Raw genomic sequence first — 26,763 nt, 5'->3', positions numbered from 1 at the left:
ATTTGCCATAGCTTTCCTCCCCAGGAGCAAGCGTCTTTTAATTTCTTGGCTGCAGTCCCCATCTGCGGTGATCTTGGAGCCCAGGAAGATAAAATCTGTCACTACCTCCATTTCTTCCCCACCTATTTGCCAAGAAGTGAGAGGACCGGATGCCATGATCTTAGTTTTCTTAATGTTGAGTTTCAAGCTCTCCTCCTTCACCCGCATCAAGAGGCTCTTTACTTCCTCTTCATTTTCTGCCATTAGAGTGGTATCATTTGCATATCTGAGGTTGTTGATATTTCTCCCAGCAATCTAAATTCCAACCTGTGATTCATCCAGCCCCGCCTTTCGCATGATGTGCTCTGCATATAAGTTAAATAGGCAGGACGACAGTATACAGCCTTGCCAAACTCCTTTCTCAATTTTGAACCAGTCAGTGGTTCTGTGTCCAGTTCTCACTGTTGCTTCTTGACCCGCATACAGGTTTCTCAAGAGACAAATAAGATGGTCTGGTTCTCCCATCTCTTTAAGAACTTGCCACAATTTGTTGTGATCCACACAATCAAAGGCTTTAGCATAGTCAATGAAGCAGAAGTAGATGCTTTTCTGGAATTCCCTGGCTTTCTCCATGATCTGGTGTATGTTGGCAATTTGATCTCTAGTTCCTCTCCCTCTTCGAAATCCTCCGTCCATAGCTCTTCAGGCACTCTGTCTATCAGATCTAATTCCTTAAATCTATTTGTCACCTCTACTGTATATTCAGTAGGGATATGATTTAGGTCATACCTGAATGGCCTAGTGCTTTTTTCTACTTTCTTCAATTTAAGCCTGAATTTTGCAAGAAGCAGCTCATGATTGAGCCACAGTCAGCTCCCGATCTTGTTTTCACTGACTGTTTAGAGCTTCTCCATCTCTGGCTGCAGAGCACATAGTCAATCTGATTTCTGTGTTGTCTATCTGGTGATGTCCATGTGCAGAGTCGTCTCTTGGGTTGTGGGAAAAGAGCGTTTGCTATGACCATCATATTCCTTGACAAAATCCCACCAGCCTGTGCCCTGCTTCATTTTGCACTCCAAGGCCAAACTTGCCTGTCATTCCGGTGATCTTTTGGCTTCCTGCTTTAGCATTCCAATCCCCCGTGATGATACGGACATCATTTTTTGGAGTTAATTCTAGAAGGTGTTGTAGGCATTCATAGAACCGGTCAACTTCAGCCTCTTCAGCACCAGTAGTTGGGGCATCAACTTGGACTACTGTGATGTTGAATGGTTTGTCTTGTATTCGAACTGAGATCACTCTGTCCTTTTGGAGATGGTATTCCAGTACTGCTTTTCCTACTCTTTCATTGACTATGAAGGCTACGCCATTTCTTCTGAGGGATTCTTGCCCACAGTAGTATACCTGATGGTCGTCTCAATTGAATACGCCCGTTCCTGTCCATTTTAGTTCACTGATTCCTAAGATGTCGATGTTCAGTCTTGTCATCTCTTGTCTGACCACGTCCAGCTTGCCTTGATTCATGGATCTTACATTCCAGGTTCCTGTGGAGTATAGATCTTTGCAGCTTCGGACTCTCCTTTCACCACCAGACACATTCAGAGCCGAGTGTCCTCTCCACTTTGACCCAGCCGCTTCACTCTTTCTGGCGCTACTGGTACTAGCCCTCCGCTCTTCCCCAGCAGCACGCTGGACACCTTCCGGCCCGAGGGGCTCATCTTCCGGCCTCATCGCTCTTTCCTTTTGGTACTGTCGGTGGGGCTTTCACGGCAAGGGCACTGGAGTGGGCTGCCATTTCCTTCTCCTGTGGATCACGTTTTGTCAGCGCTCTCTGCTATGGCCTGTCCATCTTGGGGGGCCCTGCATGGCAGAGCTCACGGCTTCATTGAGCCACGCAAGCCCCTTGGCCATGACATGAAGGGGAGTACTTTGAATTAGCGCACACGTTTTTGGCTTGTCAGCTGCTCCACTCCTGCTGGACGAATGGTAAATAAGTATTGCTAAGAATTAAAAATAATCTGAGTTCTGTGTCGAGGGAGACTGGATGCTGCAGTTCCTGTTTATCCCACACGACTTGGCAAGGAGAATGGAGTCCTGCCTGTTAGGATTTTAGCCCATCTGCTGAGATGCTCTCCCACTTTCCATGTTGCTTCGTGCTCCTGAATTCTGGTGAAAAAGTAGCAGTGTCTTAAATGAGGAAAGCCCCACAGGAAAAACCTCCCATTTCCCTCTTTCACAAATTCATATTACAATAGGTAAATGCAGTAAAACCTTGGATTGCAAGCATAATTCATTCCGGAAATATGCTTGCAATCCAAAGCACTTGTATATCCAAGCAAATTTCCCCATAAGAAATAATGGAAACTCAGATGTTTCGTTCCACAAGTGAAAAATATTTATATAAGAATGATTACAGTACTGTAATATAATGCAAAGTAATAGAGAAAATATGAATATAAAGAAAAATAAAACAAATTAACCTGCACTTATCTTTGAAAACCTTCATGGCTGGTGGGAGGGAGACGAGAGGAGGGTTCTTGTGTAGGACGACTTTCAGTATCACTAACGGAATCACTGCTGTCTCTTGGCTCAGTGGAGTCTCTTTCTTTCCGTGCAGCTTCAACAAGGAACCCATCCGATGACAATTCCTTTTGAGGCTTTTGCGGAAATGTGACGTTGCATTGTCGTTCAACAGATCCCTCGCTGGTGCTGCCACAGCCTTATTTGGGTGGTGCTTTTCTACAAGATTGTGCACTGTTTCCCGCATCTCCCTAACCTCCCTTGGAGCGAGGGATTCCTCCTCCTCCTCCTCCTCCTCCTCCTCCTCGGTAGACGAGGTCTCCCCCGTACCCCTTGCCTCTGCTTTGCCTTCCAGCATCTCCCTCCTGGGTGGGGGCAGGGGGGATACCGAAAGGCAGAGCAGGGGCAGGGTTCCGCCCTTGTGCAGCACCGCCACGTACTCCTCCCACACAGGCCTTGGGATCCACAGGCGAGACCTGGCGTGATTTTTAAGCAGGTCTTCGCCACAGAGCACCAATCTACACCAGACCATGGGAACCGTTAAGCAGAACCTGGTTTAAGTTAGTCGATGTCAGTGCGCAGCACTAAATAACCCAAGACTCTACTAAAACAACCCTTTGTCCTCAGGGTGAGCGTATGCCTTGCCGTAACCAACAAGGAAATGCTGTCAGCTTAACGCTGCTTCCAGTGCAATCCTATGCACGTTTAGACCGGAAAACAGTTCTGTAATTCCCAGCATACCCTCCCTTCCTGGAGGGATGCTGGGAGTTGTAGGACCACAGCGAGCAAGAGAGAAGAACCACTGGCTCAGTTGTGATCATGTGACATTTGGCATCAAGTACTACTTGTATTGCAAGACATTGCTCGTTTATTAAGTTAAAATTTATTAAAAATGCTTGCTTGTCTTGCAGAACACTCGCAGAACCAGTTACTTGCAATCCAAGGTTTTACTGCATGTGTAGGGTGTATCTGGTTGAATATCCTGACAGTTCTGGACTGTCTTCAGTCCACAGAGGCCTTCTGTATTTTCAAGTGAATCTTTCAGGCTGTGAAGACCAGAAACCTGGGATGCACTTCCTTCATAAATTAAAAAATGGAACTTTCTTGGCTTGGTGTCCCCTTTCCTGTCCCATCTATACTTTTCACAGCCTGACATCTAAGCCTGTGGCTGTGGGAGCGCAGGGGAGGTCAACACCCCCCGGTCCTGTATGCTTGCGTGAGTACAAGGTGTGTGACCCCAATTGTGGCTCCTTGCAGGCGGACATACGTGGGAGCCATGCCAGGAAAGATCATCCAGTGCCTGAAGAAGACCAAGACGGAGAACCCGCTGATTCTGATTGATGAGGTGAAGGTTTTGGGGTGCTGCCCGCTGCGCTGCAGCAGCCGCATTGGCTCTGGCCAGTGTGGAGGCACCCGGTGACCGCAGCAGCCCGTTCTCTCTGGCGCAGGTGGACAAGATCGGGCGGGGGTTCCAAGGGGACCCCTCCTCGGCACTGCTGGAGCTGCTGGACCCCGAGCAGAATGCCAACTTCCTGGACCACTACCTTGATGTCCCCGTGGACCTCTCCAAGGTAACGGGTTGCCTTGTGCCCCAGGCTGGCTTGTGCTGTCCCAGGACAGGGCTGGGGACTGCCATTCCCAGCAGCTGTCCTCGGGTGTGATGGGAGTTGTGGTCTGGCTACGTGTTCCCCCATCCGCAGAATATGGGGAGCGGGTGGGCATTGCCGAGGTCCTGGTTTGGTGCTAGAAGCCTCGCCTGGCACACACCAAAAGCTCTGTCCTGATCAGGGGTCAGGAAGAGCCGGCTGGTGGGTTTGGAGGACCTGGGGGCCCAACCCTGTAGAAAGACACTGTTCAGGTTCCCCCTGGCTTTTCCTTCCGTGCCTCGGTTGGCCGCCGCTGGCCTCCCCCTGGCCTGTGTGCACCGAGGGGGGCGACTCAACATGCCAGGGGATGCCAAGGCAGGGGAAGGCTGGCCCCTGTTGAGCGGCTGAGCTCCGAGGACTGAAAGGGTGAGGCGCTCTTCTCAGCACCAGGCATGGAGTAAACATTTCCTCATTCTCCCATGATTTTAAGCAGTCTGTTTAGTGGGCTGGTGTGGAAGGCTTTCTGGGCCCTTGTCAGCCTTTACCACCTTTTCCTCTGTGCCATCCCATTCTGACACGGTGCAGTTGCACATTTCCTCCTCTTCCTGTGAGCCACCCGGAGCCCTACAGGTGTGGGGAGGCATAGGTTTGCCTTAAATAGGATAAGTCTGGGTCACTCTTCCGGAGCGCTCCCAAGTCGCACAGCCTGAGCGCAGCAGCCACCTGGCTCTCCCCTCGTCCAGGTTCTCTTCATCTGTACGGCCAATGTGGTGGAGACAATCCCAGAGCCCCTGCGGGACAGGATGGAGATGATCAACGTCTCGGGCTACGTTGCGCAGGAGAAGCTCGCCATAGCAGAGGTGAGAGCACCGCTGCCTCGGTACCAGTTGAGTCTCCAGTTCTGCCGCTGCTCCGATTTCCCTTGGCTTTCTTGGCGGGTTGGCAGCCAGTCAGTTTTTGCCATGGCCAGTTAGTTAATGCGTGTTGCTTTGCCATGGTAAAACCAGGCTCACAAACGGACATTTGTCAGTATTTCTGAATAGCTGTCACAAACCCTAACATATTGCTTCCCAAAGCATCCCACCCTGTTAAAAATACGATGGGCTTAAGCAGCCCCATAGGAAAGGGGGAATAAACTGATCCAAATGGGGGGAATAACTGCTGGCAGCCCCTTTGTCACTGGAATCCATGATGCCACTTCAGCCTTCACGGCCTGTTTCTGGGTTTTTCACCCTGGAATTGTGCTGGGGCTCCCGGCAGCAGGCGAGCTTTCTGCTTCGGTTAATGAATCAGTTAATCACGGGGCCTCTCCTGCTGTCCAGATGCAGGACTGTGGGTTGTTTACGAGCGCCAGAACCTGAATGAACCCAACGCTCGCCGGCAGTTCCATGGCAGCACTTGAGTCTTTGGTGGCAAGAGGCTGGACAAGATCCAGACAGTGGAAGGCTGGACTCGGGGAGGGATGGGACCTTGTTTCCTCCTGCATGGAATGTAGCTACTGGGCGTCTTTCCTTTTCCCCCTTCCAGCGGTATTTAGTCCCGCAGGCCCGGGTCCTGTGCGGGCTGGATGAGAGCAAGGCCAGCATCTCCTCCGATGTGCTAACAGTCCTCATTAAGCAGTACTGCAGAGAAAGTGGCGTGAGGAACCTCCAGAAGCAAGTGGAAAAGGTGGGACAGGAAGCGGCGTCTCCTGGGCAGGCCCCTCTTTGCGCCCACACCCTCACCCTCACCCTCCCCTCCTTCCCGCTTCTGCTCAGGTGCTCCGGAAATCGGCATACAAGATTGTCAGTGGAGAAGCAGAGAAGGTGGAGGTGACCCCTGAAAACCTGCAGGACTTTGTGGGGAAGCCCATCTTCACCGTGGATCGGATGTACACCGTGACACCCCCTGGCGTGGTGATGGGCCTCGCCTGGACAGCCATGGGTGAGGCGCAGGGCTCAGCCTCGGGGGGGGGGGGCGAGGTGCCACCTGGGCTCAGTCCACCCTTCCCTCGGGCTGCCCCGCCTCAGGAGAGGGCACCGTGGCACCGGGCAGGGGCAGCCGGAGGTGCTGGACCTGGCGGTGTGTGGAGTGGCCCAGCCTCAGGCGCCACAAGGGTCGTTCCGCTCATAGAGCGGGGAGGTGGTGGAGGTTGTAACATAATGAATGGGGTGGAGAACGAGAGGGAGATGCACCCCCTCCCGTGAGACTGGAGGCAAGGAAAGCACAGCATTGTGGGCAGTGTATAATCGGTGGCGTTCAGCCGCTCTGGCCTGGAAGTTGGCAGCGCCGTCCGGCTTGGAGGCCTCCGAGGAGGAGGACCGGGCGAATTGAGGGAGCAGCAGGCGGGGGCGCTCAGGGCTGCTCCACACAGTAAAACCCCCGGATCGTGTGAGCGGCCCCTCCTGCCTCTCGGAAGGGGGCCGGGTGCTCGTGCCCGCAGTTGGGCCACTGGGCCTGTCCCGCCCGCAAGCGCTCCCTCCGGCGCCCTGGTGCCTCGCAAGCGGCCTCAGGGTGGGCCGGCTACGCTTCCTTCCAGGTGGCTCCACTCTGTTTGTCGAGACATCCCTCCGGCGCCCCAAGGAGAAGGACAACAAGGACGGTTCTCTCGAGGTGACAGGCCAGCTGGGAGATGTGATGAAGGAGAGTGCCAAGATCGCCTACACCTTTGCTCGGGCCTTCCTGATGCAGAAGGATCCTAGCAACACCGATTTGCTCACCTCCCACCTCCACCTCCACGTGCCAGAGGTACCTGCCGCCTCGGAGCGATCCCCCTCCAGTCGGCACTCTCGGAGGCACGGGGGGTGTTGCTGCTAGGCAGACGCCGCAGCAGAATGGGAGCGGCCCGAGAGGCTCGTGCCGAGCGCTGGCCGCATCCATCGCTCCGTGCCAGGCCGCCAGGCCGCCGCCCCCCAGAGTGCTGTGTTCCCTCCCAGGGTCAGCAGTTTGCGCTTTGATCCTTCTGTAGGTCTGCGCTCCTTGGGTTTCCCTCAACACCCAGATACTTCCCTCTTGTTGTGGATGGGCTGGTTTGTCTACCCAGGGACCCGCACACAGAGAGTGACCTTGGTGTTGGGAGGACAGAGGAAATCTGCCCGCAGGTGCCGGGAGAGCCCTTTTCAGTGGCTGCTGCGCTGCCATGCCTTCCCCCGGAAAGCTGTCCGGAGTGAGAAGGTTTCCCAAGGGAAATGCCGCACATCCCTGTCGCAGGGGGATTGGACCAAGCGGCCGTGGCTTCGACAGGCGCCGGCTGTAATGCTGGCTGAGGGAGGCTGCAGCTCGTCCTCCGGGACGTCCAGGGGCTGCGGAAGCCTCTTGGAAACGACGCGTGGGCCTCCGAGGAGGCCCCCCCCCCCCCCGGGCCTTCTGAACTTGCAGTTTCCAAAGCAAAGGACAGGAGCAGGAATGGCCCGTGGCTTCTGCCTGGATCCCCGTCCAGAACTCGCCGGAGTTCTGCGAAGTGGCTGCATTCTAGCGGCAGAGCCCTTCCAGCTTGTCCCCCGCGGCCTTGCTTGCCAGGCAGACGCCCTTTGCAAGGCCTTATCCCCGCAGCTGCTGGCCCACACCCTGCTTCTCTCACCCCACACAGGGCGCAACCCCGAAGGATGGGCCCAGCGCTGGCTGCACCATCGTGACGGCCCTGCTGTCCTTGGCGATGGGTCGGCCTGTGAGGCAGAACGTGGCCATGACCGGTGAGGTGTCCCTGACAGGGAAAATCCTCCCCGTGGGAGGCATCAAGGAGAAGACCATCGCGGTGAGTGGGGAGCAGCTGCCCCTTCCCCACAGCGCCACTTTTCCTCGGTTAGGCAGTTCTAAACCACCTTCCATCCAAGCAGACTCCAAGATGGCGCCCAAGACAGGAATGGAGGGTCAGGTGGGGATCAGTAGCGCTTAGCATTGGCCTGGCACTCGGGAGGAGCCGGTTCTTGCCCCCTCCCAGCCCTGAGGCTTACTTGGTGACTTTGGGCCAGTTCCTGACGCTCAGCTTAAGATGCCTCAGCAAACGTTTGCCCTTGCTGGACAACTCTAAATGCCAGCAGCTTTTGGGAATGAGGCTGGAAGCCCGACTGCGTCTTCCCCCGTCCTCGTCTCTCTCAAGCTGAGATGCGGTGCGTCCTCTGGACCTGAGTGCAGAAGCACGGCCTGCCTTGCGGGGCAGCTCCTTTGAAGCGCGGCCTGGGGTTTGCGTCATCTGGGGCATGAACCAACGGCCCTTCCCTTCCCTTCCCTTCCCTTCCCTTCCCTTCCCTTCCCTTCCCTTCCCAGGCCAAGCGAGCCGGCGTCTCCTGCATCATTCTCCCATCAGAAAACAGAAAAGATTTCAGCGACCTTGCCGAGTTCATCAGAGAAGGACTTGAAGTACATTTTGTTGAGCACTATAATGAAATATTCGACATTGTTTTTCCGAAGCTCGATTCCCCAGGAGGCTGAAGAGCAGCCGCGGCAGCTTCTGTTGCCTCGGAAGCAGGGAAGTGTGGGCTCTGCAGGCGGACGCAGCTGCTGCCCGGCTGTTCCACTTTCATGCTGCCTTCGTCACTGAACCGTAGTGCACACCAAATGATCTGAATTATGAACTAATTAAAATCATTTCCTGCTGGGAGGATTTCAGAAAGTGTCTCTTCTGAAAGTGTGGAATGAAGTTTTCTTATGGCAGCGTGTAAATGCAGCTGCTGCCGCCTAGGTGAGGGTTCCTCCTCGAAATACTGACCGCAGGAAATGCCTGCCTCGCCCTTTGGCCCTCAAGGCAGCTCTTAAATCAAGAAAGGACAGCCACATCATGCATGTGTGTCAAGTGGCCTCTCAAAGCTGCTCTTGCCATTTGGGGTTCTTTCTGCAAAAGCCTGGCCTCGATCGGGTTTTCTCCTACACGGCATGCTGTCATCTAAACAACTTGGCAGCACAATCACTGGAAGAAGTCTGGTTGAATGGGTTGGTTTGGGCGATGCCTTTAGGGTCTGGTGCATGGGTCCTCAAACTACGGCCCGGGGGCCAGATCCAGCCCACCATGGCCATTTATCTGGCCCGCCTAAGAGGTTTTCATTGTTAAAAACAAGTTTTATTATTTTCTACAAACTAAAAACATCAGTCATCAAGGACATTGGACATACTGGGTCAGCCCCCCCCATTTTTTTTTGCAACCATCCATAGCCGTATTCAAGTCTATGCATAGTCCCGTTTCTCTAGCCAATAATAAAAAGAGTTCCACGTTTGATAGAAATATGTCTCCTCCTCCTCCTTCATGGACAAGGTCAGCCTGTCCATTTCTGCACAGTCCAGAATCTTTTTTAAGATCAGTTCATCAGTGGGTGGTTCTTCACTCCTCCAGTGTTGGGCAAATGCAATCCTCGCCACAGTAATTACATGTAGAATCAGGTACATAGCTTGTTTATCAAAGTCTTCAGAGATAATGCCTAGTAGAAAAACTTCAGGTTTAAATGTTAAAGGTTTTTGTAACGTTTCCTCAAACCATTTATGTATTTTAACCCAGTATTTTTTCGCCTTATCACAAATCCACCACATACGATAAAAAGTACCAGGTTTATGTTCACATTTCCAACATCTAGTTGACATATTTGGAAACATTTTTGCTAATCTATTTGGTGATAACTACCATCTATAAAACATTTTATAAAAATTTTCTTTATATGAGGTTGCTAAGGTTACCTTAATATTTCTTTCCTACAGCGTTTGCCATTTCTGTAACTCAATATTATATTCAAAATTTTGTGCCCATGTTATCAGTTTCCTTAACTTGTTCTTTTTCTCATATCCAAAAGAAAATTATACAGTCTTTTAATCATTTTTATCTGATTTTAAAATCATTTGATCAAACATCATTAATTTCTTATAAAAACCACACATTTTATCATCTTTAACATATCTCGATTGTATTTGAACCTTATGCCACCAAGAAATATCAATACCCTGCTGTTGTAATTCTTGGTTCAGTTTCAATCTTCCATCATTATCCAAAATATCTCACAATCGTATCAAAATTCAATGCATTTGGATATACAAGAGCTTCCATAAGGGAAAGCCATCTTGGCAACTTACTATACAGCTTTAATTTTTCCCACACCGACATTAATGACTTTCTAATGTAATGATTTAAGAAACAAGCATGTGTCTTACACTTCTCATACCACATTTAGGCGTGCCAACCCATTTGTAGATCATGCCCTCCAAGATAAAGGATTCTCTTATTTCTTAAGGTTATCCATTCTTTTAACCACATTAGGACAGAAGCTTGATAATACAACATCCAGTCAGGAAGGCCAAAACCCCCATTCCCTTTGGCCTCCTGAAGCATTTTTAATTTAATCCTTGGTTTCTTCTTTTGTCATATAAATCTCAAAATTTGGGTGCTTAAATCATCAAAAAAATTTCATCAATTTTTGTGGGAATTGTTTGGAATAAAAATAAGAGCTTTGGTAATATATTCATTTTAACTATTGCTATTCTTCCCAACAGTGATAATTGCAAGTTAGCCCATTTTTTCAGATCACTCTTAATTTCCTTAAATAGTTTAACATAATTATCTTCTTTCAATGTGGAACATTTAACTAAGAAAAATTCCCAAATACTTAACCTTTTTAACAATTTGAAACCCACCTTAGAGGTTTTCAGATTGCCACGTGCGCCCACCTCATCCCCCCGCAAGCGGGGAGGCAGCAGCTGGCTTGCTTGGAGATCTCCAAGTCTACCAAGTCAGCAAGCTGCTGCATTGCAGCACCTGCCCCCTGGTGAAAAAGTTTGGGGTTGGAAGACCCCAGGCCCCCTGGCAAAGAAGTTTGGGGTTGGAGGACCCCAGGCCCCTGGTGAAAAACTCACACCCTGGTGAAAGAGTTAGAGGACCCCAGGCCCCCTGGTGAAAGTTTGGGGACCCCTGGTCTGGTATGTCCAGGCCTGCTGAAAATACCTTTGTTGGACAAGAGTACCTTTCCCCCAAGGGCGTGGGCCTGCAAGTCGGCCCCACAACCCGGTGCCGACATCTGGAAGACGCCAGCCTGTGCAGGGAGCGGTCGGGGTTCTCTGCCTTTGCAGAGCGGCCCAGAGAGGGAGGGCCAGCTGAGGAACAGGCCCAAGGCCGCTGTCCAGGTGGCCAAGGCCAGCCATTCCTCTGGTGGCCTGCCGAGCAACAAGGGCGCCCACAGCCTTCACCCCTCAACCGTGGGTGGCTCTTCTGGCTGCACCCACTGTTGGGCTTCCACCCCCCCCAAAGCCCCCCCCCCAGAAAATGAAGTGGTCCACTGGCTCTTGTTGGAAGAGCTTTATTGAGAGAGAACAAGGCTACAGAGGCTAGTCCTTCTTGGCTGCTGCTTTCCTCATGGCTGCCAGGACATTGCTGAGCTCCTCACGTTTCCTCTTCGCCCGGATGTGAGTCCCAACCTGCGGGGGCAAAGTGACTTAGGTCAGTGCTGCAGAGCCAGGACCTGTGGGAGGAAGACCTCCCGCCTCCGGGGAAGAGGCGGCCCTTCCTTTCAAGACTGGCTGAGCGGTGGGTGCCGTCTCAGGTGGTTCATGGTGAAGGTGGAAGGCCTCCCTCATCACCCTGTTGCTTCTGCGTGACCTGTCCTCCCCCGAGGTCCCTCACAAGGTGATGCCTGCAGACACCCACTACTTTTCTAATGTATATGAATTGACAGAAATGCAGCAGCATACCAAATGCTACATCTGTATGCCGCCCATTCAAACGCCAACCACACTGTGAGCCTGTACATGAGGTGAACTGAGGGTTTACCCTTTCGATCTTGTGATATCAGACCTGAACTATCAAAATGAATCCAGTGATGTTGCCATTCATGAATTTCCATAAAGTAGGTAAATAAGAGTACGTATCAGAGCATATTATACAGTAGCAGCATAAAATCTCTCTTTAGTAACATGTTCCCCCGCAAAGCCAGTGCAGATAATGCCAAAACACATCTCCAGATCAGACACCAGCCGTACTTCTCTGCCAGGGATAAGCCAAATTAGAGTGAAGTGAAAGCAATGCGGCAATGTCTGAGAGATGCGGAACCCACATTTTAGCTAAGTACAATCAGCCTAAAATCCATTGATGAAAGAGGCAACCACCAAAGCAGCATCAGATCCACCGGGGTAGTGCGGAAATGAAAACGGTAATAATAATTCGGCTTTTATGGCAGAACCCATGGGTCCTTGAAAGTTTAGGATCACCTTGGCACTCACCCTTTTCTTGATGAATTTCAGAGCACGCTTGTCTTTGGAGACCTTGAGCAATTCCATCGCTCGCCTCTCATAAGGTGCAAAGCCACACACTTCCCGAATCATGTCCCGTACAAACTTGGTGTGCTTGGTCAGGCGCTGGGGGTGGGGGAGAGAAACATCCAGATTATGTAAAGAATTGTGTGTTTATCTAGGCTAGGACTGTCTGCTACCTGACAGTGGCTCAGCACAAGACAGAGAGAGGAATTTCCTAGTCCTGCTGCTATCCAACACCATACTAACTGGAGGAAAAAAAAGGGGTGCAGGCAGCCTTCCACCAAGTTAGCTGTAAGAACATGTAATTTTCCTCTTCCTTCCCCAAGCCCTTTTCTTTGCATGCTGCATCTCTTTTAGACTGCAGAGAAGTTGCTTCCGAAGTCCAAGTAGCAGAATAAAACTACTTTAAAAGAACATGCAACAGTAAAGTAACTAGAGGGGGCTTCTGGAATCCTCCACATGCAAAGCACTCCATTCCCCACCTCTTTAGAACCATTTTTCCACACACAAGCCGTGCCGCCAGATATGCTGATGCTCACAACGGATTCAGCGGGGCGCACAGACCTCCCATTCCCAACTTACCCCACGGCGCCGGCACTGGCGTGGGCTTGCAACATTCTTCGTCACCTTGTGGCCTTTGTTGAGGCCCACGGCCATTGGGTACCGAATCGCCATGTCTAAGGGAGACAGAATGTCCTGATCGTTCCTGCTGGTTTCTCTTTTTACCCAAGACATCCAACATTCCCGTCCTCTTTTCACCCTGACGACAACACTACAAGGTATGAATTGCACTGAAAGGTATCGGCCAGCCCAAATCACCAAGTACCAAGCGCCAAGCTGGTGGTACAGCCAAGCAGGAGTTTGAATTCAGGTCTCTAGTGTGCGCGCAGCTCTGACTACATTATTTGTCTTCTCCATCAGTTCACGGAAAGAGCTACGGATGTCAAACTTATCCCCATGCCAAAGGCCACCTTCGCCCCATCGCATGCCGCCCACCCCCGGGACCAGCGGTGGAGGCACTCCATCCGTGCGGCAGCCCACGGGGCAGGGACGTCTCGGGTGGCCCCGGCCTGGGGACTTCCACCACGGCCCCGCAGCCACCAGCCCTCAGGACGCAGCGCAGCAGCAGGCCGGCCGACCCTCCAGGGGTCGTCCAGCCACCCTGATGCGGGAGCCCCACCGCGGAGGAGCCACCCCGCTTCCCGCCACGGCCCCGGGCCGCACCCCATCGCCGCCCGCGGCGGGCTGCCCTCGCCGCCGCCGCCGCCCAGCCCGAGCGGGGCGCTCCCGCCGGCCCGGCCGCCCGCGAGGGAGGATGGCCGCGGATCCCGCTCACCCCGAGTCCGCCGCCCTCAGCAGGCACCGCGATGGAGGCCGCGCCGGAAAAGGAGAGGCGGGTGCGCGCGCAGCCGCGACTATGGAGGCGCCCCAGCGGGGTCCTAGAGCGGCGCCCTCGGCCGGAAGTCGCGCTGGGCGCCCGCTGGCTTCCGGCGGCGGAGACGGAGTCATGGCTGCGGCGGCGGCGGCGGCGGCGGCAGTGGCGGGTGGCCCCGGCCCCGGCCCCGGCCCCGGCCCGGCCCCGGCGTCCCGCGCGGAACTGAAGCTGGTGCGCCTGCTGAGCCGGTGCGAGGCGCTGGCGGCCGACAGGCGGGACCCGGAGGAGTGGCGGCTGGAGAAGGTAGAGGCGGGGCTCCCGGCAGGCTCCGCGTTGCTATGGGGACGGGCTCGGGGGGGCGCCCGGGCGAGCGGGCCGCGGGCCGCCGGTGGCCTCTCTCCCCGGCCTGACGCTGGGGAGGCTGCACCCGCGGCCTCTCTGCCTGGTTGCGCTGCGGCTGCCGCAGCGGCTCCCCCCGCCGCGGCTCCCATCACCCCGTCGGCTGTGGAAGCTGGGAACTGTAGGCCACCCCCGTGGAAGGATCCCGGCCTGTGGGGAGGGGCGGGCCCCGTTCTGCTTCCTTGGTGGGGCTTCGTAAGGAGGTGGGCCGTATGCTCGTGTCGCTCCTGTTATTAATGGCCATTGCCAGCAAGTGGGCGAGGAATGTTGAATGTTTGGAGTCAGGATTCTGCAAATTATGTTGTTGGATTTTGGCGGCCACGTTACCAAAACAAGAGGATGGCCCCCACCCACCCTCAGTGGCTCTAACTGAGGGCGCATTGTTTCGTTTATTTGCGGAATGCACAGATAACCAAGGACTGCATAACTCAACCAGTATTGTTCCATGCGAACCACACTAACGGGGTGTTGTAAACAATTTATCCTAGCTGCAGCCCCGTGTGGCAGTATGGATATCGCGGGTTGTGCTGGCTGGGGAGTACTGGGCGCTGCAGGGTTTTTTCCTGTCATACATGTATAAACTACATGGTTCCTCCTGCCAGTAAGTTCTGGAGAGGTGTTTCATCCTTTTAGAATGTGGTGGGGAGCATGCAAAAGCAGTGAAGCCACCGCGCAACCGACAGGAGGAGAAAAGTTTAGTGTCGCCATCCCTGGGGGTCATGGTGGACCAGCTTTGTTCCTTGGAAGTGAAGTCCAGCACCAGAATGCCTGGTTTCACTTGAAAGAACCTCAGACAGGCAAAGGCTGTGGAGGGACATAAAATCACAGGCAGGATATGCTGCTTGAGCCCTTTGTTATAACACTGGCAAGGTATAGATACGTCGTTGTTGTTGTTGCTAGTTGCGAAGTCGTGTCCGAACCATCGTGACCCCATGGACAGCACACCTCCAGGGCCTCCATCATCCCCCAGAGTCCATTTAAGCTCACACCAACTGCTTCAGTGACCCCATCCAGCCACCTCGTCCTCTGCCATCCCCTTCTTCTTTTGCCCTCCATCGTCCCCGGCATCAGGCTCTTCTCCAGGGAGTCCCTCCTTCTCATTAGGTGGCCAAAGTATTTGAGCTTCAGCTTCAGGATCTGGCCTTCAAAGAGCAGTCAGGGTTGATCTCCTCTAGGACTGACTGGTTTGATCCCCTTGCAGTCCAAGGGGCTCGCAGGAGTCTCCTCCAGCACCACAATCCAAAGGCCTCAATTATTGGATCAGAGGATCATGGAATAGTAGAGTTGGAAGGAGCCATGAAGGCCATCAGGTCCAACCCCCTGGATCATGGTGCTGTTGCTAGTCACGAAGTCGTGTCCGACCCATCACCACCCCATGGACAACACTCTTCCAGGCCTTCCTGTCCTCCACCCACCCCCGGAGTCCACTTAAGCTCAAGCCGACTGCCTCAGTGACTCCATCCAGCCCCCTCATCCTCTGCTGTCCCCTTCCCCTTTTGCCATCTATTGTTCCCACCATCAGGCTCTTCTCCAGGGAGTCCTTCCTTCTCAGTAGGTGGCCAAAGTATCTGAGCTTCGTCTTGAGCATCTGGCCTTCTTAAGGAGCAGTCAGGGTTGATCTCCTCCAGGACTGACTGGTTTGATCGCCTTGTGGTCCAAGGGACTCGCAGAGTCTCCTCCAGCACCACAGTCCAAAGGCCTCAGTCCTTTGGCGCTCAGCCTTCCTTATGGTCCAGCTTTCACAGCCATACATTGCAACTGGGAAAACCACAGCCTTGACTATTCACACTTTTGTGGGCAGGGTGATGTCTCTGCTTTTTAGTGTGCTGTCTAGATTTGCCATAGCTTTCCTCCCCAGGAGCAAGCGTCTTTTAATTTCTTGGCTGCACTCCCTGTCTGTGGTGATCCTGGAGCCCAGGAAGATAAAATGTGTCACTACCTCCATTTCTTCCCCATCTATTTGCCAGGAAGTGCGAGGACTGGATGCCATGATCTTAGTTTTCTTAATGTTGAGGTTCAAGCCTATTTCACTCTTTCAGAGATAATTACCCCGTGTTCAATTTTTGGTTGTAACAAATGCATTTAAGCATTGCCTTGAGAAGTAGAGGAATAATCATTATCATCAGTGTAAAAAAGGCTATCGCTGCTGTGGAATTCGGAGACCAACAACTTTTGGAGCAGGTGGTTTTGCATCCAGGCCGGCTGCATGGTAAAAATTTGCTCCTGGTGCTGGTGCGCTTGGCTTCTTTCATTTCCCCCTAGAGGTTGACTCAGCTCTGAAAGGTTATGTTTGAATGTGCGAGCGTGTAATCGAGGGATCTGCCTGTAATCGAGGGAATTTCTGCTCAGCCCTGTAATTTTAGAAGTTCAGTTTGTCGGTAGCTGTCATCCTCCACGCGGATGTTGCCCGTCTCCCGCAGTTCTCCCGGCAGGCACCACTGGAGGTCGCATGCCACCGGAGGGACTCGCGGCTAGCCGTCCAGGCCTTTGCCTTCGAGCAGCGGGAAGACCAACATTCTGGGAGGCCCCCGGACCCAGCCGGGCTGCCTCCTCCCTCCAGTGCTGTGCTGCCACGTTGCAGCGCGCACTGGCGGCTGCGGCCTCGGGCCTTGAGGGGGGCCAGCCCCACTGGGCTCCTGCCGCGGAGCGCGCAGGGCCGCTCTGGGCAGTCCTTGCAGCTGAGGAGATGGGCGAAAGGCTTCCAGGACAGAAAGGGGAGCGATTGCCTGGCCTTTTCCAACCGTGCCCGAAGACGGGGACCTTTGCCTTCGACAAAGTCTAACCAAAGAGTAAACCTCCAGTCATGGAGATCCTTCTGTGGAATAATAAGTGGTTAGCAAACAGAAGGAGCATAGGAGGAGGTCCCACAAAGGCCCTGGATAGGAACTGTTCCTCCTCAACGCGCTTGTAAATGCCCCAGCGTGAGCAGTGAGGGGGCCAAGGGTGCTGATGGTGCCAAATCGTTTTAGGGAGGAAGTAAATCTCTTTTTGTTTCTAGAGAGAGCCGGGGGAAGTCCCTAAAGAGCATCTCCTGGCTGGACATCAGAATGGCATGCGAATATGACGTGAATGCGGGGCAGAGGCCCCAGCTCCCCTCGTACCCTCGGCCAGATCGCGGGGCTGCAGTGGGTACCTTGGTCAGAATGCCCGCATAATTAGACGTAACTCGGAAGGGGATTGAAAATAGCACGGCCAACGTCATGCTGTCAGAATACAAAACCCGACATGGAATGCTGTGTGTTGATGAGGTCGCTGCCCCCCAGAGGGGGTCTGGGAGAAACAGAAGACTTGCAGTGGGGAGCACCCACGGTTCAAGGGACCGGAGCAGCTCCCCAGTGAGGAATGGTTGCAAAAGCTATTGAGGGGAAGCGCAAGCGGCCTTCTGCCACCCTGCTGTGCTGGACTACAGCTTCCAGCATCCCCCAGGCAGGGAGGGGCTGCCTTACCCGTGCTTGGAAGTCGGAGAGGCCAGTGTGCTGCTGTCCCTTGCGCAGCAGAAGCAGAAGCAAACAGATGCTGCCTGTTTGCAGGACAGAAAAGGGGAGAGGGGGGAGGACAGAAGAGGCAGCCAGCCCACCAGCGCCCCCAGCTTGTGCCTGTAAGTGGGAAGCTGGAGTGGAGCGAGTGGGCGCTCTCCCCACCGGCCGCTTGAGAACAGGGAGGGGCGGCTGCCCTGGCTCCTTTGGCCCCGGCCCTGTGCTGGCGCTTGGGCTGCTCGGGGCTTGGCGGGGGGTCACCGTGTCCCTGTGCATCAGCCGCAGGCCGCTGCATTGCCTGCTGCCCAGTTTCAGGGCCCGGAAGGGAAGGGGGCAGCCTGCTTCCTTTCCCAGCAGACGAGTCGGGGAGGCCGCCGCTGGGCCTGCTGGTGGCGGGGCGCCTGCTGTGTGTGGCCCAGGTCGGGCGACGGGAGTGCAGGTGGGGGCACTGGGGAGCTCAGAACTGTGCCGGGTGCCGGCAGGGACCATGCCCTGCCACAGCCTTCACAGGCTGGAGGAAAACCCAGTTGTGGAGTTGCATCATTCACGTTTTGACCTGGGGGTGGAGAGGAGGGGGCTCCGACGTGAGAGCTGAGGCTGTGCCATGCGGGGTGTTGGCAAGCCGTTTGGGGCGTGTCACGGAGGGGCCTGACAACCTGTGGCCTTTGTGCTTCGCTCCCAAGGCAGACGTCGCCTTCCCAAAACTGGGGGGGGGGCGGGGAGGGACGGGACGGGGGGCCGCCCTGGCTCTTGGTGCTCCTGCGGGGCAGGCGGCATGGGGCCCTTGCTGCACTGCTCACTGGAAAGTGTGCCGCGCATGTTTGCTGAGAAGTAAATCTCGCTGGTTTACAAAACAGGAGATGCATTCTTGGAGCATGGGTCAGCAGCTGCTGGCCCGGGAAGACCTCCATGCGCAGAGGCAGCTTAGTTCAGCAACCCCGAAACCAGGTTCAGCAGAGGTGCCCCCCCAGGCCTGATCTGGTGAGGGAGGGGCTCTGTTGTAGGGCGTCCGTTGCAGCGGCCCTTCCTTGGCAGCCTTCCTTGCGAGGGCAAAATGGAGCTCAGCCAAGACTATTTATTAATGTCTGTGGAGTCCCTTCCTCAGCCCAAAGAAGGCTGCCAAAGCAGCCAGTCGAACAAGACACTTTCCTTACAACCCCATGAGGCGCGCAAAGGAAAAGGGGGTGGGGGGACCGGGACAGGGTGGTCTTTCAGCCAGGCCCTCTGGCATTGCAGCTGGTGGCGAGGCCCCGATTCCCATTGCAGCCTCTCCACCGCAGGTCTCCTCTGCGAGGCCACGAGTGCTTCCAGCTCCTGGGGGTGGGATGGGCGCCACTCTCCCCTCGCACTGCAGCACCTTTGCTCCCGGGTGCTGGAGAGAGACGCCCTGTGAAGCTGTGCAGGAGCCATCAGGATAATTCTAGGCAGCCCTGAAGGGCTCCTTGGGTGGGAAGGGAGTCCCGACTCGGGAGCGGGGCTTCTGTGAGCTGTGACCCAGTGGCACCTTCCCACCCCCACCCCCGTTGTGCTGGCCTGGCAGTGCTTGCCCTGCGAGGCATCAGTGGCTCCCGCTCGGGCCTTGGGCCTGCTGCCCTCATGCCTGCCATGCTTCCTTGGAGGCCTGTGGACACCTGCGCTCTGCCCGGGGGGAGCTGAGGGGCTGCCACAGACCGCTGCCGCTCTCTTTGCTCTTTGCCTGCCTGGTGACGTCAGGCAAGGCCCGGTCCTCGGACGTCATGTGGGCGCCACCTTTCCGCAGTGCCGCGCAGGCGGGAGCAGTCCTGGAGCGGCTGCGCTTCAGGAGTGGCTGGGATCCTCCTCTGGTGGGGGCCCGCAGAAGCGGCCGTTCCCGTCATGTGCGGGGCACACCCCGAACCACAGCTGGATCCTGGAAGGGCGGCGAGTGGCAACCAGAGTCTCGCAGGGTATTTGCCGCAGCATCTCCAAGACCCAGGCTGCATGCCCGTGCTGTCTGTCCTGAACGGGCGGAGCGATCCACACCAGTGCCACTGAAAGTGTGTCCTTTCTCTCCTTAGTACGTCGTGGCTCTGGAGGAGACGCTGCTCGCGCTGAAGAAGCACTCCAGGTGCGTGCGTGCCGTGGGGGCTGCGTCGATCCTCTTGGGCCTTCTTAACGCAACCCCAGAAGATAGTTGCTAGGAAGGGCCGGGCTCCGGTGGGGTGGCGTCCGAGGCCTCGTGCCACGGGACTGGCCAGCCCCGAACTGCCCAGAGCAAGCCCGAGATCTCCCATGCCAAAATACAGCAAGTTGCTGGAAGCCCGTTTCTTCCGTGCTGGCGAAGCTCTCAGTCCCAGGGTGAGGCAGGCGGGTTGGTGCTCCTGGCCACGGCCCTCGCCCCAGCGGGAGACCCTGGACCTGCCCTTTGCTGCCGGTCGTTTTCAGGATTCCGATTCTGAAGGGATGCAGCAGCTCTGGAAGCTTCCCCAGCAGACAGGGTGAATGGCGACTGCCGGCTTCCTGCGCGGGAGCTCAGGTGGCGTCTCTCTGATGCATGAGGCCCCGCTCCTGCCGGGGCTGGCTAGTCAGTGAGCGTCCCCCCCGGAGGCGCTGTGGGGCCGGTGCTTCTCCTCCAGTCGCGATGGGGCTTTCGCCTTCATGGGAACGGGCGGGCGTAGCGGAGTGTCCCCTGGCTTCTCTTCACTGGCAGCCCAGCCCACACTTCTGGTCCCCTTTCAGCAAACCAGCTGCCGAGGTGCTGAATGAATATGCACGCAAGGTGGACTTCCTGAAGGGCCTGCTGGAAGCTGAGAAGCTGGTAAGGCGTCTTGTTCTCCTTGGCCCTGCCTGGCGCGGGCCGGTGCCGCCGCTGGGTGCCCTGTCCTCCTGCCCCTCTCTGAGCCACGCACCGTCCGGCAAGCCTCCCCCTCTGCCTTCCTCTGCCTTCCCAGCCCTCGTCATCGGAAAAGGCGCTGGCCAACCAGTTTCTGATCCCGGGGCGGACCCCCACCACCACCAAGGAGCGCATGCCAGCTACCAAGACAGTGCACCTGCAAGCCAAGGCCCGCTGCACGGGGGAGATGAGGAGCGCCCTGCTAGGTACTGCTTCTCTCCTGGGGCAGAGCCGCTGGGGCACCCCCTCTGGGCTTTCCCCCAAGTGTTGCCGGGCTGCGGCGCGGCCCGTCTGCCGTGGCCTGCCCCCTGCGTGTGCGTGTGCACACGTGTGCCTGCCGTTCCGGGGAGGGGCCTCCCTTTCCGCAGGCCGAGGCTGCTTGTGTGTGCCCCCGCGGGGCTGTGGGGGCCCCCAGCAGGGCCGACTCTGTGCAAGGCCATGGCGGGGGGGTTGCCTCGTTGCCTGGCAGGCCCGGGAATGCAGGCCCGGGCAGGCAGGATCAGTGGCTTCCGAGCCCCAAAGCCCTCTGCGTCCCGGGACCTTCCCGTCTCTCCCCCCTTCTGCTGCCTCCAGAGGACTCCCCCTGTGCTGTGAGCAAATGCCTGCAGGTGGTTTCTGGAGCTCGCTTGGAGGAAGCACTGGCACGCATGCTTGGAAGCCCACCCTCGCCCTGAGCCTCCCCTCCCTTCCTGCCGGCCTGGCAGTTCCCCCACATGTTCCCAGGCTGGCTAGGGAAGCTGATTTCCAAGGCCAGAACGTCTGCCAGCTGGTCCAAGCAATCCTGCTGTACTTTTCCTCTCCAGATTTGGGAGATGCCAGTGTGAGAAAGCGCACGTGAGTGTCCAGGGGTGTTTGGGGGATTGTGGGGTGGGCCTGTGCCAGCCTGTGCTTCTGAGCTTCTGCCGGGGCCTGGGAAGGGGAGGAGCGGGGGAGCCTGTGCCCCTTTGCACTGGGGTGGGGAGAAGGCCAGCGGCTCCCGTGCGCCTCTGCGGCCAGAAGACGCCCTGGCTCTGCCTGCCCTTGGCTTGCTTGCGCCCGCGGCATCGAGGACGAAACAGGCGCGCCATTTCACACACACAACGCAGCGCGGGGGGTCCCCTGAGCCGGAGGGGGTGCTGCGCTCAGGGCTGCGGGACACGCGGCCGGGTGAAGAGCTTGCCCCGCCAGGTTCCCCTGCTTGGCTCTCCAGGGAGCAAGTGCCGCTGCAGGAGCTGAGGCCGTCTGCATCGAGCGGCGCAGGGCAGAGGCCGGGCACCGGACGCCACGAGGCGAGCGGCTCAGGCGGGCCGCACGTTGGCGGTCCGCCTGCAGCCCCCCGGGGGCCTGTGGGTGCCGGAGGCGTGCAGGGCCGTCTCTGTGGGCCTCGGCTGGCTGCTCCCTCAGGGTGTCTGTCCCAAGTGGGTGGTTTCTAAACGACTTGGGGAGACCCCCAACCCGCCGACCGCACGACGGGCTGTTACTGCATCCTCGGCAGTGACCCTGGCAGCTGGAGCAGCGCAGGCGGGAATTGGGAGTCCCGTGTGGGTGAGGAAGGCTGTGCCCCCCTCCCCCCCAGGGCCCCGCTCCCGGGTGAGAAGCAGACGGATGCGGAGCTGGACGCGGTCCTGCAGCACCACCACAGCCTCCAGGAGAAGCTGGCCGAGGAGATGCTGCACCTGGCACGCAGCCTCAAGAGCAGCACGCTGGTGGCGCAGAACGTGATCAAGCAGGACAACCAGGTGCGGCTCACTGCCGGCCACCCGGCCGTGGAGACCCCCCCAGACCCAGGCCCCCACCTCCGCCCCCGTCGTGGCTGCCTAGGGTGAAATCCCCGGGCCCTGCCAGAGATGGGCAAGGACGGCCGGCAGTGGGTGCCTGCGGGGGCCTCTCAGCGTGAGTGTCCATTCCGGGAAGCGCCCAGGAGCCCTTGGGTCAAGGCGGGGCCAAACCCAGCAGGGGCAGGGCCAAGCTGCCCATCTCCGCCTAAAGCTCTCAGCAGCCCCCGCTCGTCCCCAGGGGGCACACTCAGCTTCCTGGAAGGAGGGGGCTCCCTCTTGACCGCCAGGAAACAGCCGGTGCTGCGGGTCAGGGAGAGGAGGTGTGGCTCCCCGGCCCCCTTTGGCCCCCGGGGAGGCCTGCAGGGCCCCCGCACTCCGTGGCTTGTGGCAGCCCTGCCTGGCCCGGTGTGCAACCTCGGGCATCTCCCGGCTGGGCTGAGGAAGGGGCCGCCCAGTTGCCCAGGGGGTTGCTGCCCATCAGCGCAAACTGGGCCGGCGGGACCAGGTCCGGCTGGAGCGGCTGCTCCTGCGGGTGCCCGGGCTGGGGAAGGGCTGCCCCGTCGAGTCCCGCTGTGCCCCCCTTTGCTGCAGACGCTGTCTCACTCGCTGAAGCTGGCCGACCAGAACCTGGGGAAGCTGAAGGACGAGTCAGACCGCCTGGAGCAGCACGCCAAGAAGTCGGTCAACTGGCTGCTCTGGCTGATGCTGATCCTCGTCTGCTTCATCTTCATCAGCATGATCCTCTTCATCAGGATCTTCCCGAAGCTGCGCTGACTTCCCGGTGGGGCCGTAGCGGCTGCACCCTGGCCCTCGCGCGCGCTGCCCACTTCCCCACGCGGCCCCCAGACAATTCTCCCGCCAAGCAGCTGCGCCCGAGCCAGAAGCCCAGCCCAGCCGGGGCGCAGCCCTCCGACGCGCCCACAGCTTCCCCTGCGGCTCCAGAGAAGCCCCACCTGCCTGCACGCACGGCGCTCAGAGGCCCCCGCGGCCGGCAGGTGGCCAAGCCGGCCTGTGCACATGTGGCTGCACCTGAGTTGCGCGGACCTGTGCGGAGGGAGTGTGGTGCCTCGTGACCCGCAGGGGCCGCGAGACCTGGAGCCAGAACGTGGCTGCTCGGGAGACCCAGTGCGGGCCCCTTCGGGTGGGTCCGGTGGGAGGCGCTGGCCCCTCAGGGGAGGGGCTGCGGGGGCACTGCTCCGTTGCTCTTGCTCGGACGGCAGGCACCCCCTGCTCCCGCTCCACTGCTCCCGAGCAGTGGCCGAGGGGAGTCGGAGTGGCCACGGGCACCCTCCTCATGGCACCCCGAAGAGCTGGCAGAACAGTGCATCACCTGGAGGAGCCGGCAGCTCCCGGGGCCTCTCCCTTCTCCCAAAGCCCGGTGGTGAGGAAGGCGCGTGGGCCCTCCATGGCGCGGGTGCTGCTGCCTGTCCCGGCCCGGCCCGGCCCGGCCTGGCCTGGCCTGGCCCGGCCCATGGGCCTCTGCCTGCAGGCTTGGGACCAGCCACCGAGGCTGCGCGGGCAGTTGGCAGAGGCGAGGGAGAGGCCTGCCACTGGGTGCCCTGTCGCCTCGCGTGCATGCTGAAGCCCGCCGGTTTGCCGGCGCTTGGCTCGCCCTCCGCGGGGCTTCCCGGGAAGGGCCCGCGTGGATCGCGGCGGGGTGGGCCCCCTGCCGTGAATGCATGGCCAGACCCTGAGAGGCCAGCGTGCGGGACAGGCGGCAGCTTCGGGGTCTCGGGGAAGGCTGGGGGCCCTCCCTCCCGGGGTGGGTCTGCTGTGCCTGGGCTCTCTGCTGGGGGCTGGGCAGGGAAGCCCCCGCGGGCTCTTGCTCCGCAGTGCCGCTGCGTGGTCGCCCGCCAGTGTTTCGCCAGCTGCCCCAGCTCGGCCCCGTCAGTCCGACCTTTGCTGCCACCGCCTCGGTCTTGGGAGAGCTTAATAGGTTCTGGTGCTTCCTGCCTCAAGGAGAAAGATACGCTTCTGGGAAGCCTCGTCTTCACGCAGGACGGGACAGGATCCCCACCCTCCCCACCCATGGCCAGGTGCGGAAGGCCGGGCAGGCGGCCCGTGGCAGGGCTTTGCTTCCAGCCCTGGGCCTTGTGGGCTCCTTGGGGTCCAAGGAGGGGCCGCGTTCCCAGGCCTCTGCTCCTCCGACTCGAGAATTTGGTCAGCGGGTCTCTGGAGGCGCGGAGGGGAGACGACTCGCATCTGGCCGGAGTGGGAACAGGACTGCTTGCTGTGCAGCCGCCTCCATCCTGCTGGGGAGCCCTGCGTGTGTGCAAAGGAGACGCACTTCCAACAGTGACACGGGGCAGAAGGCAGGCCCCAGGAGGAGAACCCGGGCCCCGCACTGCTCGGGGAAAGGTGCCGGCGCAGAGGCGGAAAAGGCTGAGGGAGAGGCGCTCCGGCAGTGCTCCTTGAGCGGCCTTGCCAGAACAGAAGTGCTGTTAACAGAGGAAGAAGCAAGCGCTTCGTTTTTAGGTGAGGTCGATCGCTGAGGAAATCGCCCCCCTCCTCCTGCGTTGCTGAGTCTCCCCACCTCGTGGGAATTTCTGGGGACAGCCGGAATCAGCTTCATGCGCAAATTCTTGCTGCCAGTTGCCCCAAATGTATCTTTTGCCTGCCAGCCCTGCGGTTGCTGCCCAGACAAGAGCAGGAGGGAAGCTGTTTCTGCTGAGGCTGCTTGTCGCGGGCAGGGAGGGCACCAGCCGTGGCGCCTCGGGGGCTGCCGGGCAGCAGGCATCTTGTGCCCTCCTGGCAAGGCCCCGTTGAGCCAGCGCCTGTGTTGGGGCAGTGGCTCCGGCCCAGGCCCCCTGCAAGCGGGGCATCCTGACACGGGTGGGCTGAGGGCATCTGGTCAAACAATAAATTAATCAATAACCGACATGGCGATGAGCGGCTTCAATTATGTCCTGCCATTTGGAAAAGGCCCAGTATTTTGGATGGGTGGCCATGGGGCAGTTCAGTCATGTACAGTTTATGGTTAATAATTCACATTCTTTCGGTAATGAGCTTGGCTTTTCTGCCACAGGGTTGGAGCGACCTGGAAAGTAATGGTGCCCTGTGGAGTGGGGAGGCTGATGGGCAAAGGTGGCCGCCACAGGCCTGGGGAAAGAATGAGTCACGTTAAATCCCGTGCTGCAGAAGCGGGAGAAAAGACCCAGAGTGGCCCACACGGCTACCAGAGAATGCACCGTCAATGCGCTGCAATAAACGGCAAAAGCCGCCAGACCTCTCCCTCTGCTGCAGCTCCTTGTCTGTACATCCAGCTTGCACAGGAAGAACGGGGGGCACAGGGGACCTTTCGACAGCAAGGGGGCTGCACAGACGATGTGGGCCCTTCCCGCTGCGTAGGGTGCAGGAGGAGGCTCAGAAGAGCTTTGCCCCAAAGAACCCCGCAGGACCCCCACCAAGTCCCCCTGGATGAGTGGCGCCCCACTGCATAGCTTCCAGTGCCGCCTCGCTGATAATTTGGTGGACTCGCGGCTCTGTTGCCATGGTATCGTTGTTACTACCTAGCAACCGTTTTGTGAATGGTAATAGTTAAGGTAATTACTGCTGCACTTCTTCCATTCCCAGTTTCTTCTAGCAGTGCAGTTTAATCCCCACCAGCTCCAAGTTAACCCTTCGCACTTGTTCCCGAGGCGCTGGGTCCCTGAAAGTTTCTGCCAGAAAAAAATTGTTCCCCCTTGGAACTCTTGGTTGATCCAGAATATTTTTTTGTTGTTGTTGTTGTTCTGGAGACCAACAGCTTTTAGGGAATACATGGGAAAGGTCGCCGAAGGCCAGCAGCACATGCGCGGCTCTCGGTTGCAACTGGTTATGTTGCCATCTCTGTGCAATAGTAATTAATTACAGTGCTCTATCAGTGCACAGAACAGCTGTCACAATTTCCTAGGCAAAACGCAGCTCCGCTTGCAAGGAGTGGACAGTCTAAAACATGGTAGTGCAAAGAACAGAGGGAAGGCGCAATGCCAGCGAGAGGCATTTTCCCGGAATGAAAACTTGGCTCCTGGGGGAACGAAGGTCTGGCCAGGTATCCGAAGCCTTTTGGGCCCCTGGGGCGCGAGGAGGCACGTGTACAGATCTTAGGAGATGACCCGAACGGCCTGGGGAGAAAAGGGCTCGGGGCGCTGCGGGAGAGCGCCACGTGCTCCCGCAGGGAAAGTGCTACACTCGGGCTGTTGCAGAAGTGTGAGTAGCTAGGCTCCTGCAGCTGCTCACACTCCAGTCCACACTTCGCCATGATTTCGCCCAGCAACTCCACGTGCAGAGAGACCTGGCCGCGGGGCACCTCTGTGACTCTCTCGGCTGAGCCTAAGCGGCTCGCTCGGGCTGAGCGTGGAGGGGATAAAACGTGACCGGTGGAGCAGACGAAGATGCAGCGCCCCGTCAGCGACGGCGGCCGGCCGCCTTTCCCCGACGCTCGTGGACACGGCGAGGCCGCGCCGGCCGACCGGGCAGCCACCGCGCTCCGCCCGTGGGAGCCGGGCTACTCCGGGGCGCCTCCGGCGAGGCGGCGCGCGGGGACCCAGCGTCTCAAGGGCACCTGCGCGCAGCGCCCGCGCCGCATGCGCCCTTGGCCCGGTGGGCCGCCCCCGCGCACCTGGCGGCGGAGCCCGCG

The 26,763-nt window shown here is 57.7% G+C and overlaps 3 protein-coding genes across 3 annotated transcripts in view; 2 read left to right on the top strand and 1 right to left on the bottom strand.

Annotated features, from left to right (window-relative positions):
- Positions 1 to 8,842, top strand: part of LONP1 (lon peptidase 1, mitochondrial) — a 21,418-nt gene extending 12,576 nt beyond the window's left edge. Inside the window, exons 11-18 of the mRNA XM_044433683.1 lie at positions 3,757 to 3,844; positions 3,948 to 4,070; positions 4,829 to 4,945; positions 5,613 to 5,753; positions 5,843 to 6,008; positions 6,604 to 6,812; positions 7,654 to 7,818; positions 8,331 to 8,842. Coding sequence (XP_044289618.1) covers positions 3,757 to 3,844; positions 3,948 to 4,070; positions 4,829 to 4,945; positions 5,613 to 5,753; positions 5,843 to 6,008; positions 6,604 to 6,812; positions 7,654 to 7,818; positions 8,331 to 8,495 — 1,174 coding nt within the window. The 3' untranslated portion in view covers positions 8,496 to 8,842. The remainder of the gene's footprint in view (positions 1 to 3,756; positions 3,845 to 3,947; positions 4,071 to 4,828; positions 4,946 to 5,612; positions 5,754 to 5,842; positions 6,009 to 6,603; positions 6,813 to 7,653; positions 7,819 to 8,330) is intronic.
- A 2,477-nt stretch (positions 8,843 to 11,319) lies between these two features.
- On the bottom strand, positions 11,320 to 13,733 carry RPL36 (ribosomal protein L36). The gene is made up of 4 exons (XM_044433685.1): positions 13,624 to 13,733; positions 12,870 to 12,964; positions 12,255 to 12,389; positions 11,320 to 11,453 (listed from the first exon to the last, which is right to left on the bottom strand). Exons 2-4 carry the CDS (start codon positions 12,960 to 12,962, stop codon positions 11,364 to 11,366), a joined length of 318 nt encoding a protein of 105 aa, XP_044289620.1. The 5' UTR covers positions 12,963 to 12,964; positions 13,624 to 13,733; the 3' UTR covers positions 11,320 to 11,363.
- Positions 13,245 to 23,583, top strand: USE1 (unconventional SNARE in the ER 1). Its single transcript, XM_044433701.1, has 8 exons — positions 13,245 to 13,684; positions 13,839 to 13,965; positions 19,574 to 19,623; positions 20,235 to 20,313; positions 20,447 to 20,594; positions 21,192 to 21,222; positions 21,944 to 22,106; positions 22,737 to 23,583. The coding sequence occupies exons 1-8, from the start codon at positions 13,245 to 13,247 to the stop codon at positions 22,917 to 22,919; spliced, it is 1,221 nt and encodes a 406-aa protein (XP_044289636.1). The 3' UTR covers positions 22,920 to 23,583.
- Positions 23,584 to 26,763: the final 3,180 nt, after the last annotated feature.

The sequence above is a fragment of the Varanus komodoensis genome, unplaced genomic scaffold (assembly GCF_004798865.1).
Source record: "Varanus komodoensis strain SLA01 unplaced genomic scaffold, ASM479886v1 scaffold26, whole genome shotgun sequence".
In the NCBI taxonomy this organism is placed as follows: domain Eukaryota; kingdom Metazoa; phylum Chordata; class Lepidosauria; order Squamata; family Varanidae; genus Varanus; species Varanus komodoensis.
This window is presented reverse-complemented; position numbering and strand designations above follow the sequence as displayed.

What these genes read in the sequence shown, in the direction of transcription:
- USE1 (XM_044433701.1), top strand. Translation starts at nt 13,245, where the DNA reads ATGCCAAAGGCCACCTTCGCCCCATCGCATGCCGCCCACCCCCGGGAC. An exon ending in GCGCTGAAGAAGCACTCCAG is followed by an intron (nt 19,624 to 20,234) that starts GTGCGTGCGTGC and finishes GTCCCCTTTCAG; the next exon opens with CAAACCAGCTGCCGAGGTGC. An exon ending in GCCAGTGTGAGAAAGCGCAC is followed by an intron (nt 21,223 to 21,943) that starts GTGAGTGTCCAG and finishes CCTCCCCCCCAG; the next exon opens with GGCCCCGCTCCCGGGTGAGA.
- RPL36 (XM_044433685.1), bottom strand. Translation starts at nt 12,962, where the DNA reads ATGGCGATTCGGTACCCAATGGCCGTGGGCCTCAACAAAGGCCACAAG. An exon ending in GCCAGTGCCGGCGCCGTGGG is followed by an intron (nt 12,390 to 12,869) that starts GTAAGTTGGGAA and finishes CCCCACCCCCAG; the next exon opens with CGCCTGACCAAGCACACCAA. An exon ending in TGAAATTCATCAAGAAAAGG is followed by an intron (nt 11,454 to 12,254) that starts GTGAGTGCCAAG and finishes TTGCCCCCGCAG; the next exon opens with GTTGGGACTCACATCCGGGC.